Raw genomic sequence first — 18,505 nt, 5'->3', positions numbered from 1 at the left:
CTTCCCACTTCTACAATCCACCCTTTTAAACCCACAGATCACAATTTATCCCTTAATAAGTCTGTACTGCACTTATGTGTGGTACACACATTTAATATTTGTTCTTAACCCACTTTGCTTAACAGTAAACATTAATTTCACATAATCAAAACACTATTTTTAAGAACACATAATTTCTCCATCCTCTACAATGTGGAAATTATTAGTCCTACAGACAAAATTAATACAGCCTTCTTAGTATGAAATTTAATATAGTTTAATCTTGTACTGGGACTCATTTTTGATAAAAACTATGGTCTTCAAGACATTAAAACGAAACATAAAAAGGTGAAGTTTAAATAATGCCCCTCCCCTCACTCATGGCACTCCCTCCTACCACTGTACAAAAATTTACATCTACATGATTCTCCTACCCCCCCGCCCCCAACCCAATTTTCCTTCACTGACTGCACTAGTAAGTAGCATCTTCAAAATGTCCTGTGTAGGATGAGACAGGGCATTTTCGTGGAGCAAAATATGTCCTCCTGGGCAGCTACCTCTTACACTTTATCTTAAAACAGCCTCATGTAATTGCATCAGATTTCAGTAGCATGCTTCTGTGACTGTTTCCCCTTTACGAGCTAATCTCTTTGCGTCACATGTGGCTTTCTCAAGAAAACTCTCAGGATCACATGCCCGATCAAGTATGGGTTTTTGCCTTTCTCAGCAATGATGAATCCCCACATTTCCACTGCTCGCATTGCTCCTATGTCTCAGGGATACATTGCCCACTAATCTAGAGCAATTAGATGGCTAAAGAGTCATCTGTATCGGTCTGACACAGGTGCAATGTTTCCGTAACTTCCTTGGTTTGGTTAACTTTCGAATGGATGTGAGCAGTTAGATCTCAAGTGGTTAAAAACATCATACGAATCCTGAAATTTGATCTGCTACTGATTTTTGCTTTCTCTACTGTTACCATGATTGTGGGACACCAGTCTTCGAGCACTGGGGCCTCCACTCCTTGTCAAAGAGATGGTCTGCCACTTCATTCTTCATTATTCAGACTTGTTTGACCATACTAAAAGAGACTGTGCCAACTAACTACTGTGTCACACAATGGTGTGTTGTTGTCACGCATTTCCACCAACTCAGCACAAATTATTGCAGTGTTGTCCCCCCACAAATGAAGGAAACAGAACACCTCTTAATACTCTGATTTATCAATGCTCTGCGCTATTTTGCTTTGGCTTCCCTAGCAGCACACTTTGCCACTGTGGCACAGGGATTTCACTGTGTACCAAACAAACAAAAAAATAATTAAATAACATTATTTTTTGGATCACAATTAAAACTTGATGACTACACCTCGTATTCAGTCGCATTTGTGTGTCTATCAAAGACATTTGCGCAGATGCTGCCCAACTTACAGAATATACACACACACAGTTAGTCATAAGTACCTCCAGTGACACAGAAGATTAAACGCAAAAACTATGAGACAACCAGAAAATATATGTTCCAGATGATAGAACATCTCTCAAAATTATGATTTTGTAATACAATTTATTTGAGCTCCTGACAAATTATCACACACACACACACACACACACACACACACACACACACACACACTCCATCTTCCGTACTGACTGTTTCAGATGGCTTGTTTCATTCTAACCACATAATCAGCCTGTCTCACGAAGTGTGTTATACCACCCATGGATTGTTTTATCTGTCCGAAATTTCACTTGGTATTTGGTACAAGATTACTGAACTGTCACAAGCAATACATATTTAGTGAATTTGAGGGAGCAAAAAGCATGCATTGCTCCACTGCATGCCATGTGCTGACACATTTGCCCCCTAATATTATGTAAATACACCACAGTACATATTACAAATAAAAACCTAGAGAGATTTTTTACCCGCAGATATGTCACTTCTTTGTACATCTTGTAGATTTTGTGCAGTTGTCTTCTAAACTCCCAGAGGAACTTATGAATAATTCAATATATTACACATACAAAAATTAACGCTGACTGAAGATTTATGATGGTAGTTTAATTCAGTTGTGCTCATACTGGAAAGACTGATCATATTTTGTTCGTGTGTACATATTAAATGAAAGATTATATACGCTATTCCAGGCTTTCCTAAAAATAGAGAATAAGATATGAAAAATAAGAATACAATGCTCATTGACATGAACAAATAAAAAGAACAAATTATGTAAGTCTGCAGGCTTTCATGGCCATTGTCACTGAAATTAAAATTTTCTGGGTTCTACATCTACATCTACATGACTACTCTGCAATTCACATTTAAGTGCTTGGCAGAGGGTTCATCGAACCACAATCATACTATCTCTCTACTATTCCACTCCCGAAAAGCGAGTGGGAAAAACGAACACCTAAACCTTTCTGTTCGAGCTCTGATTTCTCTTATTTTATTTTGATGATCATTCCTACCTAGGTTGGGCTCAACAAAATATTTTCGCATTCGGAAGAGAAAGTTGGTGACTGAAATATCGGAAAAAGGTCTCGCCACGACGAAAAACGTCTATGCTGTAATGACTTCCATCCCAACTCGTGTATCATATCTGCCACACTCTCTCCCATATAACGTGATAATACAAAACGAGCTGCCCTTTTTTGCACCCTTTCGATGTCCTCCGTCAATCCCACCTGGTAAGGATCCCACACCGCGCAGCAATATTATAACAGAGGACGAACGAGTGTAGTGTAAGCTGTCTCTTTAGTGGACTTGTTGCATCTTCTAAGTGTCCTGCCAATGAAACGCAACCTTTGGCTCGCCTTCCCAACAATATTATCTATGTGGTCCTTCCAACTGAAGTTGTTCGTAATTTTAACACCCAGGTACTTAGTTGAATTGACAGCCTTGAGAACTGTACTATTTATCGAGTAATCGAATTCCAACGGATTTCTTTTGGAACTCATGTGGATCATCTCACACTTTTCGTTATTTAGCGTTAACTGCCACCTGACACACCATACAGAAATCTTTTCTAAATCGCTTTGCAACTGATACTGGTCTTCGGATGACCTTACTAGACGGTAAATTACAGCATCATCTGTGAACAATCTAAGAGAACTGCTCAGATTGTCACCCAGGTCATTTATAAAGATCAGGAACAGCAGAGGTCCCAGGACGCTTCCCTGGGGAACACCTGATATCACTTCAGTTTTACTCGATGATTTGCCGTCTATTAGTACGAACTGCGACCTTCCTGACAGGAAATCACGAATCCAGTCGCACAACTGAGACGATACCCCATAGCTCCGCAGCTTGATTAGAAGTCGCTTGTGAGGAACGGTGTCAAAAGCTTTCCGGAAATCTAGAAATACGGAATCAACTTGAGATCCTCTGTCGATAGCGGCCATTACTTCGTGCGAATAAAGAGCTAGCTGCGTTGCACAAGAGCGATGTTTTCTGAAGCCATGCTGATTACATGTCAATAGATCGTTCCCTTCGAGGTGATTCATAATGTTTGAATACAGTATATGCTCCAAAACCTACTGCAAACCGACATCAATGATATAGGTCTGTAGTTAAATGGATTACTCCTACTATCCATCTTGAACACTGGTGCGACCTGCGCAATTTTCCAATCTGTAGGTACAGATCTATCGGTGAGCGGGCGGTTGTATATGAGTGCTAAGTAGGGAGCTATAGTATCAGCGTAATCTGAAAGGAACCTAATCGGTATACAATCTGGACCTGAACACTTGCCTGTATCAAGCGATTTGAGTTGCTTCGCAGCCCCTAAGGTATCTACTTCTAAGAAACTCATGCTAGCAGATGTTCGTGTTTCAAATTCTGGAATATTCCATTCGTCTTCCATGGTGAAGGAATTTCGGAAAACTGCGTTCAATAACTCCGCTTTAGCGGCACAGTCGTCGATAACAGTACCATCGGCACTGCGCAGCGAAGGTATTGACTGTGTCTTGCCGCTTGTGTACTTTACATACGAGCAGAATTTCTTCGGATTTTCTACCAAATTTCGAGACAATGTTTCGTTGTGGAACCTATTAAAGGCATCTCGCATCGAAGAATGTGCCAAATTTCGCACGTCTGTAAATTTTAGCCCATCTTCGGGATTTCGCGTTCTTCTGAACTTCGCATGCTTTTTCCGTTGCCTCTGCAACAGCGTTCGGACCTTTTTTGTGTACCACGGGGGATCCGTTCCATCTCTTACCAATTTATGAGGTATGAATATCTCAATTGCTCTTGCTACTATATCTTTGAATTTGAGCCACATCTCGTCTACATTCGCATAGTCAGTTCGGAAGGAATGGAAATTGTCTTTTAGGAAGGCTTCTAGTGACACTTTATCCGCTTTTTTAAATAAAATTATTTTGCGTTTGTTTCTGATGGGTTTGGAAGAAATGGTATTGAGCCTAGCTACAACGACCTTGTGATCACTAATCCCTGTATCAGTCATGATGCTCTCTATCAGCTCTGGATTGTTTGTGGCTAAGAGGTCAAGTGTGTTTTCGCAACCATTTACAATTAGGCCGCATCCTGTTTCTTCTAAAATGTTTAGAATTTTAGAAGAAACACGACATGGCCTAATAACCCAGAAGATTTTAATTTCAAGAATAAATTAGTTGCATCACTAGAAACATTTGGAATATTCTGCATGATTGGAGTGAAATGAAAAATAATTACTTGAACACTGGATCCATTAGGAATGTAACATTAAGAGGAGAAAAGAATATCATGTTTCTCAAGCTAGTCAAGTTTTCTATTGTGATTAGTAAAAGCAGTCATGGATTGGTTCCAAGTAAGGAAAAACTACATCAAGTGCAGAGCAAAAAGAAATAATGTAATGGATTAATGTCATACCTCCCATCCTGACTATCACTGGTTGGCATTGGAGAACGCATACAGTATTTAATTGTGGCAAGCCACGACCGCATGTCATCTGTATCATGTGCTTCGATAACATACTCCATGTTGTTTTCCGCCTGAAAAGTGTAATCAAATCACAGAAAATAAGATAACTACATATGAATAGTTTCAGGCTTTTATGTTTAAAATTATATGAAGCCAAGAACTTATGGGCAGAGGAAATTAATCAGTGTCATTATGTGCACTCTCCTTAATCTCTGAAAATCTACAACTACAAACCTACTACCCAAGGAACCTTTCGATGCATGATACGGGTATCTTGTACCACTATCAGTCATTCCTGTTCCAGTTCCACTCACAAATGGAGTGAAGGAAAAACAACTGTCTATATGCTTCCTTATGAGCATGAATTTCTCTTACTTATCTTCACTGTTCTTATACAAAATGTATCCTGGCTGCAGTAAAATCACTCTGCAGCCAACTGCAAATGCCGCTTCTTCACAATTTTCTGAATATTGTTTAAAAGAACACCATCTTCCCTCCAAGGATTCCCATTCATGTTCACAAAGCATTTTTCTAACACTAGTGCTCTGTATGTGATCTTCTTTATAGATGAGCTACATTTTCCTAGAACTCTCCTAATGAATCAGAGTCAACCTTTCACTTTCCCTGCTTCTGACCTTAAGCGCTCTTTCCATTTCATATTGCTTTGTAACATTATGCCTAGATATGTAATTGACATTACTGGGTCAGGCAGTATATTGCTAACACTATATTTGAAGATTAAGAGAATTATTTTTTCCTACTCATCTGCATTAACTTAAATTTTTCTTCATTTAGAGCAAGCTGCCACTTATTAAACTAAGTCATCCTGTGTCCTACAATCACCCAAGGATGACACTTTGCCGTACACCGAGCATCGCAAGCATACAGTTGGGGATTGCTGCTCGCCCTATCCATCAGACCATTTTGTACATACAGAGCAGTCAGAAGCAGTCTGAAAAGCTTGTAAGGATGTTGTAGTTGAGGTTATGCAGGAAAATAATTGTTACAGAAAACACTTGATACTTTGCACCATTTCCAATTTATTTACGTTGAAGTTAGCCAATCAGGTCGTCAGGTGCACAAATTGAAGCAGCCTGCCAGAGACAGGGTCACCAAACTTGTTCTTCATTTGCTTTCCCCAGACCAAACAAACATAGCTTTTGCTCACCTATGTTACATTTATCACTTCTGAAAAAGACACATTTCAGTGATAATGAGCGTTTGAACAAACGGTAAATCACTGGTCCATAGATGTCTGTGCATTATTGCATTATTGTGCATGCAAGTGCTTGAATTTGAGCACACAACAACCTGATTGTCTAACTTCAATGCTAATTAACTCAGAAATGGTGTGACACGTCACATTTTTTTCTTAACAATTATTTCTCAGCACAATCCCTCTGAAATACCCTTCCAAGTTTTTCAGACTGTTTCTGACCACCAAGTAGAGAAAGGGCAGTACTAACACACTTCCCTAAGGCATTCCGGATGATAACCCCGTCTCTGATGAACAATTGCCATCCAAACAACATACTGATTTCTATTACTTAAGAAGTCTTTGTGAAACTCTCATATCTGGGAACCTTTTCTGTACACTTGGACCTTCGTTAACAGTCTACAGTGGGGCAGTGTGTCACATGTTTTCCGAAAATCTAGAAACACAGAATCTGCTTGTTGCCCTTCATCCAAAGTTTGTGGGATACCATGCGAGAAAAGGTCATGCTGAGTTTCACTTGAGCACTGCTTTCTAAATCTGTGCTGCTTTGTGGACAAAAGCCTTTCTGTCTGGAGGGAATTTATTGTATTTCATCTTATAATACACACACGAATTCTGCAACAAACCAATGTAAAGGGTATTGGTCTGTAATTTTGTAGATCTGTTTGTTTATTCTTCTTAAATACAGGAGTCACCTGAGCTTTTTTTTTTCAAATGGTTTGCAACTTGTTTTCAACTCTTTCAGTTGCTTCTCTACACCAGCGATGCCATTACAATGTCCTCTACACGGGAGTCAGTACAATGGTCAAATGATGGTATGTCTGTATGATCTTCCTGTGTGAATGATATCTTAAACACAAAATTTAAAACTTCAGATTTTCTTTTGCTGTCCTCTAACCCACTCAGTGATTTTACATAGGACCAGAATTATCTTAGGTTCTCAGCAAGATTTTTCACTAATGTATGACAGTGGAAGTTGTTGTACACTTCATGCATTGATCTTTTTATAGGTACATGGATTTCTACTAACTTTTGAGTGCATTCTTTCTGAACTGAGATTGCAACAGTCACTGCTTCCTCAACACTTTCTAAATTTTGCTATTAAACCACAGTGGTTTTTTCCATCCTTAATCCACTTACTCAGCACATAATTCTCCAGTGTGTGATTCACAATCAGTTTAAACTCTTCCCACAATAGCTCTATGTGTATTATATTGAAGCTAAATTATCTAAGTAGGATGCTAACAATTGATTGCCTGCTCTTTCCATCAATGACACTCTACTAGCCTTCTTGATGGATTTATTAACTTTAATAACCATCATCATTATGATGACATGATCACTAATTCCTGTCTCTATACTGACAGTCGATAATGTCAGGCCTGTTTGTACCTATAAAGACTTAAATATTTTCACTGGCTGTGGGTTGCTGAACTAGCCGTGTGAAGCAGTTTTCTAAAACAATAAATCACTTTCATTTATAGTATAATTATATAACAGGGATTGCAAATATGTTTGAAGCAGCAATACACACATCCTCCATCATGTGATTCTCAGATGTTTGCACAGTATGTCTGTATATATATATACATTAAATTTTTTTCGACATTCTAACGAGTGTGGAAGTAAAACAAAAGAACCATGAAACAACAAAATAACTTATGGTTAATTTTATGTGGAACACACAGTGTACATGTTATTTTAAAGAAATAATAAAGTCAAGTAGTTTCAACACACATTATAAAATTAATAAAACTTCAAAAGTACATATGGAGCCTCCTTCATTTGTACCAGTATATCTTAAGAATATAAATATGCTGATAATTCCAATCTTTTGTTTTTGTCTTTCAGAGTGAGAAATCTATTTTTCTCTTTTTTGAAACATTTTAAGATATATACTTGATCCTCTTTGTACCAAACGTACATATGTATCCTTCAAGCAACTGTGCTGTGTTGTGCTTGTGCTCCTCTGCAAGCTCACTGGCTAAGTGGGTGAATGTCAGACTACAAATTCAAATGTCCAAGGTTCAATTCTCAGTTGATCCTAGTATATTTTTTCTGTTACTGGTCACTTCTTTCACCTCTAGCAATGATTTATATTAATAATGTGAAGTTGTACCAAGGTACTAAGCAGAGTCTGTGCAGATCTCTGTATCTACTAAGATAAATTTGTTTTAGTCATCAGATGTACTACTAATGTAATATAATATTACACAACATGATAAAAAAATAAATAAGAGTGCTGGCCAATAAATTGCAACATCAGGAAACATAGAAAATAATGAAATTTTAGTCATTGGGCATATACAAGGCTAATGCAGAAAGTAAGGTTACAAGACTTTTTTGAAGTACAAAAAATGAATTTATTTTAATACAACTTACAAGCATTGTAGTATAGATCTTGCATTATTTTTCCACATAATCACCATTTACCTCAATACATTTTGTCATCTGTGGAATGAGTTTTTTGGTGCCTGTGTCATAGACATCTCCTGCTGCTCTTTTTCAACCAGTTTTTCAGTTCGATTTTCACCTTGTCGTCGATGGAAAAGTGTTTTCTATGAAGGTGTTCCTTCAATTTAGTGAACAGATGATAGTCACTAGGTGTGAGATCGGGGCTGTGAAAGGGGCAACTTAGAACATCCCACACGAAGTCAACAACTCTTGTGTTGCATGGGCAGTGTGGGATGCATGTTGTCATGGAGACAGACTATCATTGTTAGCATCCTGTGACATTTGTTTTGTATGGCTCTGCGAAGTTTCTTCATGGCCTCACAACATCTTGCAGCACTTATTGTTTCACCTCTTTCCAATACAATGAGCAGAACTTTTCTGTCCCAAAACAATGACACCATGATTTTCCTGAGTCTTTGCTGATTTCTGAATTTTTTGGCTGAAGAAGAATGAGGATGGTGCCACTGCACTGATTGCCTTTTGCTCTCTGGAATATGGTGATAAGTTTCATCTCCTGTCACTGCGGAGTTGTGAAAAGCATCCACTTCAGTCTCAAAACAGTCAAGTTATTCAGAATCGACACTGACACTGTTAATTTTGTAATGTTTGGTAAGAATCATGGGCACCCATCAGGCACACACCTTGTGATAATTCAGTCAATCAGTCACGATTTCATGAATAACAGTTCAGGCAAACTACAAGCAGGTCATCAACTGTCTAATGGTGACCAGAGAGAAAATATTCTTCAATTATCAGTACCACATCATCAGTCACAACAGACAGCCTTCACTTCTGTCTTCATCGCGAATTTCTGTCCTTCCAAAATGAAATTCTATACCCATTGCCTTCACATTACTTCCTCTCCATAACCTGAAACAATTTTGTGATAATCTCAGTAGCGTTCATGCTATTTAGGTAGTGAATTACAGCACACACTTTGCACTTGGTGGGAGCTGGAATGCAAATGCTCATTTCTAACAGTCACCACAACACTAATCGATGAGCTATTGATAGTTGGGAATGCTCATTCCTTCCATTGGCTTTTGGCTACATGGCAGTGTCACCAACTTTCCCACTGACATTTCATGCTAAAGCTACATGCCTAGTAACCTTAACTTCTGGATAACACTCGTATAGTGTAGTTACCCTATACAATGAGCATGCATGATTAAACAGCGTGCACCTCCACAGCTGGTCTAAAGAGGTCATCTCACACCGGCACAGACAGAGGCAGCAAGCACTGTGCATTATGCAAACAGCCATACATAAGCTGACACGCCATGCCTTTGGCTCCTCTAATGTTTTCATGACTGTGACATAATTCGTTGTTAGACTGTGCATTAATACAAACCCTAATTTTGTGTGTAACTATTACTACATCAGTCAGTATATCTGTATTTTCCTTTATGTGGAATTGAATTAAAAGTTGGTTAATGCAAATTCTAATATTGTGTTTGTGCAACATTAAAATATTTTTGGTGATGAGTACGGTATTCTAATCAGCGTGTTTCATTTCACAGTTCACTATGGTCAATTTGTTGGTGGAAGAAATTCTTCATTCTACGTTTAAACAGCAGCAAACTCTCACCAACCAGCAGCAGGCTCTCTCCATGGCACTAAACAATTTCGCAGCTTCATCAACATGCCACAGTTCACTGCCATTGTCGCAACCCCCACCGTTCCTCCATATGATGATACTGCGGAGGATTGGGACGCATACGAAAAATGCCTTCAGTAACATTTCCAAGCTTTTGGTGTCACTGACCCCAACGTGTGTAAGGCTTTTTTCTGTCATGGATTTCTCCTTGTGTTTGCCGCTTTTTGTGTCAGCTAGCTCGCCTGCAGGGGCCTGTCAGTTTCTCTTCTGATTAAATGTGTCAGTTGCTCTCTAATTATCATTGCAAACATATTCATCTTATTGCTGCTCGCATGGACTTCTACCATTCTCAAATGTGGATGCAACAGTCATACAGAGCTGAGCATCAGAACTTCATGGGCTTAGCCAACATTGCCAGTTTGTTAGTGGAGCTCACCGGGACTTATGCTGATTTGTTGGTCTGTGATCCTATTAATACGCTTGGTCCCCAATAAAGAAGTACATGAACACACTTTATGATGTGAAAATTCCTCTCTCATAGAGGTTTTGAACATTTCCTAGACTTTTGAAGTAGTTAAGGAAGCTGGAATTTGATTTGATTCATTGACCCACCTTTAAGCATTTTCGATGCAATTGATGTCATCATTTTACATGCATTGTATAGCTACATAATAAGTCAAAGAATGGAAAATCCAGGCTGGAATGTAACAATATTATGAAAAGAGCAGTTACTACTCACCATATAGCAGAAATGCTGAGTCGAAGATAGGCACGACAAAAAGACTGTCGAAAAGTGAGCTTTTGGCCAACAAGGTTGTCAAAAAATAGACAGCACATGAACACACACACACACACACACACACACACACACACACACACACACATGCAACCCTCCACACAAAACCGCAGTCTCTGACATGAGTGTCTATGTGTTTGTTGTCCATTTCTGATGGAAGCCAGTTTATACAGGACACATTCAGTAAATCAGATAGAAGCTTGGTGTGAAGAAGCCTCTGTTGCATCTCATCCTCAGCCACCATCAGTGTCACACAAGCAGTTGCATGCTCCTCATGCATTATGACCCTATTGCTTTGTTCAACACAAGCAGGCCATGTGCCAAAGTGTTGGGCAATGTGCGATCATTGTAAAATAAGGGACATATTGCGTCTGTTTGCAACTCTCAGTCTCATTCATCAGACATTAACATGGATGTGAACAGTGTTTCCTAATTGATGGTAGCCCAAACAAACTTTACCTTGAAGCGAGTGTTATGGATAAGATGTTAAAAATGCAAGTAGACTTTGTCTAATTCTCAAATCTGTGTGGATCTTGGATCACTGGTCTTGTCCCATCTCTCGTCAGTTTATGAGTTACAACAAACAACAAAGGCCCATATTGGGACATTTTCTACTACCGTAGTGTATAAAGCAGTTATTCAATCTTTTCACCTTTCCAGTGGTAGATGATGTCAACACTGAAACGTATTTGGGTTAGATGCCTTATAAATTTTTGTATTCTCTATTTCTGATGAAGCACATCTGGTGACCAATATGTTTCCAAAACAGACTTGTCTGAAGCCTACTTGCAACTGTGTCTATGATGATTCCAAACGAATCCTCATAGTGAATACCCCCTTCGAGTTACACCAATATCAGACTTGCCCTCCAACTTAGCTTGCCCTGCTATTTTCGAATGATTTCTGGAGCGAGTCACAGCCTCTGTACCAGGATGCATTAACTACTTGGATGATATTGTGATCTCTGGTTCCTTTACAGATGAACATTTGCACAACCTTCGTCCCTTGTTCATGGTGCTACAGGCTGCCAGGTTGAAATGTAACTTGTACAAACCACAATTTTTTCAGCCATCTATTGTCTACCTTGGTTTGAAGTCACGTTGAGGTGTCAAGCATTTATGCCGGCATCTCGATGCCACTGTGGCTCTGTCACATCCTACCAGTGTCACAGAGCTGCAGGCCTTTCTCATAAAGATAACATAATACCATAATTTTTTTCTGGATTTGACCACAGTGGCTCAGCCTCTTCATGCTCTCTTACATAAAGGTGTTACTTTTCAGTGGTCGCCCATCTGTGACAGTGCTTTTACCTTGTTGAAGACACCGGCGGTTCTGAATGCCCTGTTGCATATGCTTCCAAAAAGCCGAATCACGTCTAACAGCACTACTCCCTGATAGAAAACAAAGCTCTTGCTATTGTGTACACACTCAAAGTCGCGTTTTCCTCAACATTTCAAAATTTCATTTGATTACTGATCATAAACCTATGGTTTCTCTTTTCCATCCTTCACTGTCTCTTCTGGACAAAGCAGACAATATCCTGTAACACTGGACTCTGTTTTCACCACGATATAACTATGAGATTCACTTTCACCCCATACAAAAAGATCCTAATGCGGATTATCTTTCTCAGCTGCCAATCGGCCCCAATCCCGCATTTGATCAGGATGAACTGTTGAGTTTCCATTCATAAATCAAAGCCCAAAATGCGGTGAATGGTTATCCCATTACTAGTTCTCAAATTTTGGCGGGTGTCGTGGCTGACGCTGTCTTGCCCAACATTGTTCAATTTGTACATCACAACTGGCTCGGTAAATGACTGAGCCAAGTGTCGGATACTGTGAGTAATTATTATGCTCTCCGCCACTGCCTCTCAGTTCTTGATGATCTGTTACTGTCAGCTACTGAAAAGTCAGCGACCAGGGTTCTGATCCCGTCCATCTTGTGGCAAGAGATCATGCACACTCCCCACCTGGACCACTGGGGTATTTTTCGTACAAAATTGCTAGCCCACTGTCATGTGTTTTGGCTGGATATTGACAATGAAATCATGGCTGTTGTGTCAGCCTGCCTGCAGTGCACCACCTATCAGGCAGCACCATGGGCTCCTCTAACAGCGTGATACCCCCACCCCCCAACCACCCAGCAAATCGCCCCTGGGAGTGTACTCACACTAATTTTGCAGGTCTTTTCTTAACTCTTGCGGGCTTGTTGTAGTTGACACTTTCTCAAAATTTCTTTATATGGTTTCTTACACATCCACATATATGACAACTATGGTCAAGGCCCTCAGAAGGATTTTTCCTTGGAAGGATTACAGTACGCACTTGTGATGGAAAATGGCCCGCAATTTGTGTCTCAAGATTTTAAAGAGTTCTGTGCAAATAGCGGCATTTGACATGTTATGTCTACTCAATTTCACTCTCAGTCAAATGGTGAGGCAGAGCGGCTGGTCCATACTTTTAAAACTCAGATGGAAAAAATACATCCCACCATCTTCTCTTCAAATCCTTAATAGGTTCTTGAGGTTATATACATTCACCCCAGTAGCCCAGTGCACCTTCTTCACGACCTCCAGCCCCGTACGCTGCTTGATCTGCTCCAGCCAGCATCCAGCTACCTGCTGGCACACACATTGCAGGGGTTCCAAATGAGCTGCCGCCTCTGCATCGTGCGCACATCTGACGGCTTTGCGCCCCGGCACTACGACCACCTTCACCCGTGCACATGCCGTAGACCCTGTCACCCCGACAATCGCCTCCACTGTCCATGCAGACCACTGTGGCATAGTCTACAACATTTTCAGCTCCTGTGCCATCTTTGTTCTGCGTGCCATACCTGCTGGCCAGAGTAGTTAGGGCTGTGCTTACCCCATCTCTGTGACTAAGAGGGTTAAAACAATGGAACTGAAAAATTACAGACCAATATCCCTAACATTGGTCTGCTGCAGAACCCCTGAACATATTATCAGCTCAAAGATAATAAATTTTCCTGATATCAAGAAGCTTATGTCCAAGAATCAGCATGGTTTTAGAAAGCATTGCACATGCAAAACTCAGCTTGCCCTTCTCTCACATGACATATTGTGCACTATGGATGAAGAGCAACAAGAAGAGTCCACATTTATAGATTTCTGGAAAGCATTTGACACAGTGCCCCATTGCAAACTGTTAACAAGGGTACATGCAACTGGAACAGGTTCCCACATATGAGGGTGGCTTAAAGACTTTTTAAGTTATAGAACCCAGTACATTGTCTTCGAAGGCAAGTGTCCATCAGACACTAGGGTATCGTCAGAATTCCCGTGGAGTGTGATAGGACTGATATTGTTTTCTGTATACATAAATGATGGCAGCAACCTGCAGTTGTTTGCTAATAACGCTGTGGTGTGTGGCAAGGTGTCCAAGTTTAGTGACTGTAGGGGGATACAATACGACTTGACCAAATTTATAGTAGTTGTGATGGATGGCAGCTAGCTCTGAATGTATAAAAGTGTCAATTAATGCATACAAGTAGGCAAAACAAATCTGTAATGTTTGGGTACAGCATTAGTAGTTTGCTTCTTGACTCAGTTATGTCATTTAAGTTTCTAGGCATAAAGTGAAGTGATGTGAAATGGAAGGAGCATGAGAAGATAGTGATAGGGAAGGTGAATGATCGACTTTGGTTTATTGGGAGAATTTTAGGAAAGTGTGGTTAATCTGTAAAGGAGGCTGTGTACAGGATGCTAGTGCAACCTATTCTTGAATACTGCCTGAGTGTTTGGGAACCTTACCAGGTCGGGTAAAAGGATAGTGATTCTGAGGTGAGCAGCTAGATTTGTTACTGGTGGATTTGAACAACATCAAATGTTAAAGAGAGGCTTCGGGAACCCAAACGGGAATCCCCAGAGGGAATATGGTGTTCTTATCAAAGGAAACTGCTAAGAAAATTTAGAGAACTGGCATTTGATGCTAACTGCAGAATGATCCTACTGCTGCCATGAAGATAAGGTATGAGAAATCACGGTACATACAGAGGCATGTAGACAGTTGTTTTTCCCTTGCTTGATTTGTGAGTTGAACAGGAAAGGAAGTGACTAGCAGTGGACAGGGTACCCTCCATCAGATGCCCCATGGTGGCTTGCTGAGAAACTATGTAGATGTAGGCATGTAAACCAGTGCTGGTCATGTTATGTACCCGAGGGCACCTCATTTTCTCACTGCAGGTGCAGGGCCCACACAACAATGACAAATAAAATCTGACAATGTTCGTTCTCTTGGAGCCTCCACACAGGTATGTTCATCTTGGCACTGTAAACTGAACTGGGACTCGCCTGAGAAGATAATGCAATGCCAGTTCTGAGTCCTGGGCACCGCCACTGGCATGCCTTCCCTGCTGCTGCGTCAAGGAAAGCCACTACAATGTTTGCTATGCTGACTGTCCTGGATACTCCAGATGTCTTCAAACCGACCGTGTGAATACCTGTGTTGGTGCAAAGAAGCACATTTTCTGGCTTAAGATACATAATGAGGCTGTACAATTCTGAATGACTGAGCAAACAAAATCTGTCCTCGTAGGTCATATTCACAAATGCTGCACATATCCTACATGGAATTTAGATTGGGCCTCCTGAACACTTGGATTCCACGATCACATGACAGTCTTGAGATCCCAACCAATATGGGCAGCAATACCAGGTACAATACATCTCTACATCTATATCTACACTTTGCAAACCACCGTGAGGTGCATGGCAGAGAGTATGTCCCACTGTACCAGATGTTAGAGTTTCTTCCTGTTCCATTTCCATACAGAGTGCACGAAGAATTACTGTTTCAATGCCTCTATGCACACATTAATTATTCTAATCTTATCCTTATGATCCCTGAGGGATGGGTTGTTGCAGATTCATAAAGTCATCATTTAAAACTGGTTCTTGAAACTTTGTTAATAGACTTTCTCAGAATAATTTACATCTAGCTTCACAAGTCTTCCAGCTGAGTTCCTTCAGTATTTCTGTGACACTCTGCCACAAATCAAATAAACCTCTAACCATCCGTGGTGCCCTTCTCTGTATACATTAAGTATCTTCTGTTAGTCTTATTTGGTATGGGTCCCAAACATTTGAGCAATATTCTAGAACCTGTTGCATGAATGATATGTAAGCACTGAAGTTACTTCTACATCTGACGATGACTCTCCATGCAAGATGCCAAAATATTCTCAGTCCAGTCACAAATTTCACTTGATACCTCATATGCTCATATGATCATACTTTTGACAATAAGTGTAGGTGTGATACTGAGCCAAATGCTTTTCGAAAATCGAGAAATACTGCATCTCTCTGACTGCCTTGATAGAAATCTTTCAGTATGTCATGTAAGAAAAGTGATTTGATGTTTTTGGAATCCATGCTGGTTGGCATTGAGGAGATCATTCTGTTCAAGATACCTCATTAGGCCTGAACACAAAAGATGTTCTAATATTTTACAACAAATTGATGTCAAGGGTATTGGACGGGAGTTTTGTGGACGACTTCTACTATCCTCCTTGTAGATGGGTGTGACCTGCGCCTTTTTCTAATACTGGGCACAGTGTTTTGTTCGAAAGATCTACTATAGATTACAGTGAGAAAAGGGGGTAACTGAGCTAGAAATTCAATACAGAACCTGAAAGGAATTCCATCTGGCCCTGTAGCTTTGATCAATTTCAATGATTTCAGCTGTTTCTCAACACCACTGACACTAATACTTATTTCATTCATCCTTTCAGTGTACAAGGGCTAAATTGGGGCAATTCTGCTGGGATTTCCTTGGTACAGGAACATTTGAAAATGGAGTTAAGCATTTCAGCTATTGCTTTGCTTTCCCCAATTTCAGTTCCTGTCTCATTCAATAGGGCCTGGACACTAACTTTGGGTTTTGAGAAAAATCATTTGACAATATTCTGCTATGGTAGTCACTGAAGGCATCATGCACTGCTCTCTTGACAAACATGTTTCATTCAGCATCTATCTATAGCCCAACACTTTGTTTCACACGTATTACACAGTACCATATCTTTCTTTATAGTGACTGTATACCATGGAGCTTCCCTCCCATTGTGAACTATTCTACTGGGTACATATCAATCCAGTGCATGGTCAATTACTCTTTTAAACTTGAGTCATAGTTTCTCTCCATGCTCTTGCCCTGTGCTGAAAGTTTCACGTTCCTCACTGAGATATGACACTACTGATTTATTATCTAATTTACTGAACATACACATCTCCCTGCTAGTTTTAGTTGTGCTTTGCACTCTGGTACTCGCTGTTGCCACACACGTCATGGTCACTGATACCAGTTCCGGTGTGGACATCCTCAAAGAGGTCATGTCTATTTGTTGACATTAGGTCAAACACATTTTCATCGTGAGTGGGGTTACTGACTATTTGGTCTAGGTAGTTTACAGAGAAAGCATTCAGCAATGTTTCACAGGATGTCTTCTCACGTCCACAACTAACAAAACTGTAATTTTTCCAATTAACTGTTGTGTGATTAAAGTCTCCACAGATCTTCATATATAATTTGCTAGCCACCAAGCAGTGTGTGGCAGAGGGCACAATTCGCACCAAAGTCATATCTCCTCCCCCCCCCCCCCCCCCTCCCCCCTCCTGTTCCACTCACGGAACAGAGGGCGGGAAAGATAATTTTGGCATGAATTGTGCCCTCTGCCACACACAGCTTGGTGGCTAGCAGAGTATATATGTAGATGTAGATGAAGATCTCTGGAGACTTTAATCATCCAACAATTAATTGGGAAAATTACAGTTTTGTTAGTGGTGGACGTGGGATGTGAGAAGACATCCTGTGAAACATTACTGAATGATTACAGTATGACTGGGGAACTTATGTATAAGTGTACTGAAGTTTTCTCTAGAGCAATAATAATAATAATAATAATAATAATAATAATAATAATAATAATAAAACCACAGTCTTGATATTGGTTTTGTGCTGAGATGCTAATCATTTGGAAATTGAAGTATGTATTACACTTCATGCTTTCTGACAGTTGCTGCATTTTTCCTTCATGGTGTTGCAATTTTAATGGCCACTGTGTGATGAGAATAATATATTTTTTTTTAAAAAAAAAGCTTTAGGTGACTTAAACCTAACTAACCTAAGGACATCACACGCATTCACGCCCAAGTCAGGATTCGAACCTGCGACCGTAGCGGTTGTACGGTTCCAGACTAAAGCGCCTAGAACCACTAGGCCACAGCAGTCGGCGACTATTCTTAGCTCAAAAAAAGTAAGTCAGAACAAACTGTCCTGTCAGTTCACAAACTTCCCAAAGACCATTGTTTGCACATCTGGGAATTTCATCTGCTGTAGCTTTATGTACAATCTCTAATGAAATTTGTGGACAATAATAATTCCAATCCCAAAGAAAGCAGGTGTTGACAGATGTGAAAATTACCGAACTATCAGTTTAATAAGTCACAGCTGCAAAATACTAATGCGAATTCTTTAAAGAAGAATGGAAAAACTTGTAGAAGCCGACCTCGGGGAAGATCAGT

General features: G+C 40.1%; 1 protein-coding gene across 3 annotated transcripts in view; it reads right to left on the bottom strand.

Moving 5' to 3' along the window:
• Window positions 1–18,505, bottom strand: part of LOC126285304 (SH2B adapter protein 2) — a 101,274-nt gene that overhangs the window by 51,978 nt on the left and 30,791 nt on the right. For all 3 annotated transcript variants that reach the window (XM_049984599.1, XM_049984600.1, XM_049984601.1), the window contains exon 3: window positions 4,849–4,970. In XM_049984599.1, coding sequence (XP_049840556.1) covers window positions 4,849–4,970 — 122 coding nt within the window. The remainder of the gene's footprint in view (window positions 1–4,848; window positions 4,971–18,505) is intronic.

Source organism: Schistocerca gregaria, chromosome 8 (assembly GCF_023897955.1).
Source record: "Schistocerca gregaria isolate iqSchGreg1 chromosome 8, iqSchGreg1.2, whole genome shotgun sequence".
Taxonomy (NCBI): Eukaryota; Metazoa; Arthropoda; class Insecta; order Orthoptera; family Acrididae; genus Schistocerca; species Schistocerca gregaria.
The sequence above is the reverse complement of the archived record's forward strand: the minus strand, read 5'-3'. Positions and strand labels throughout refer to the sequence as shown.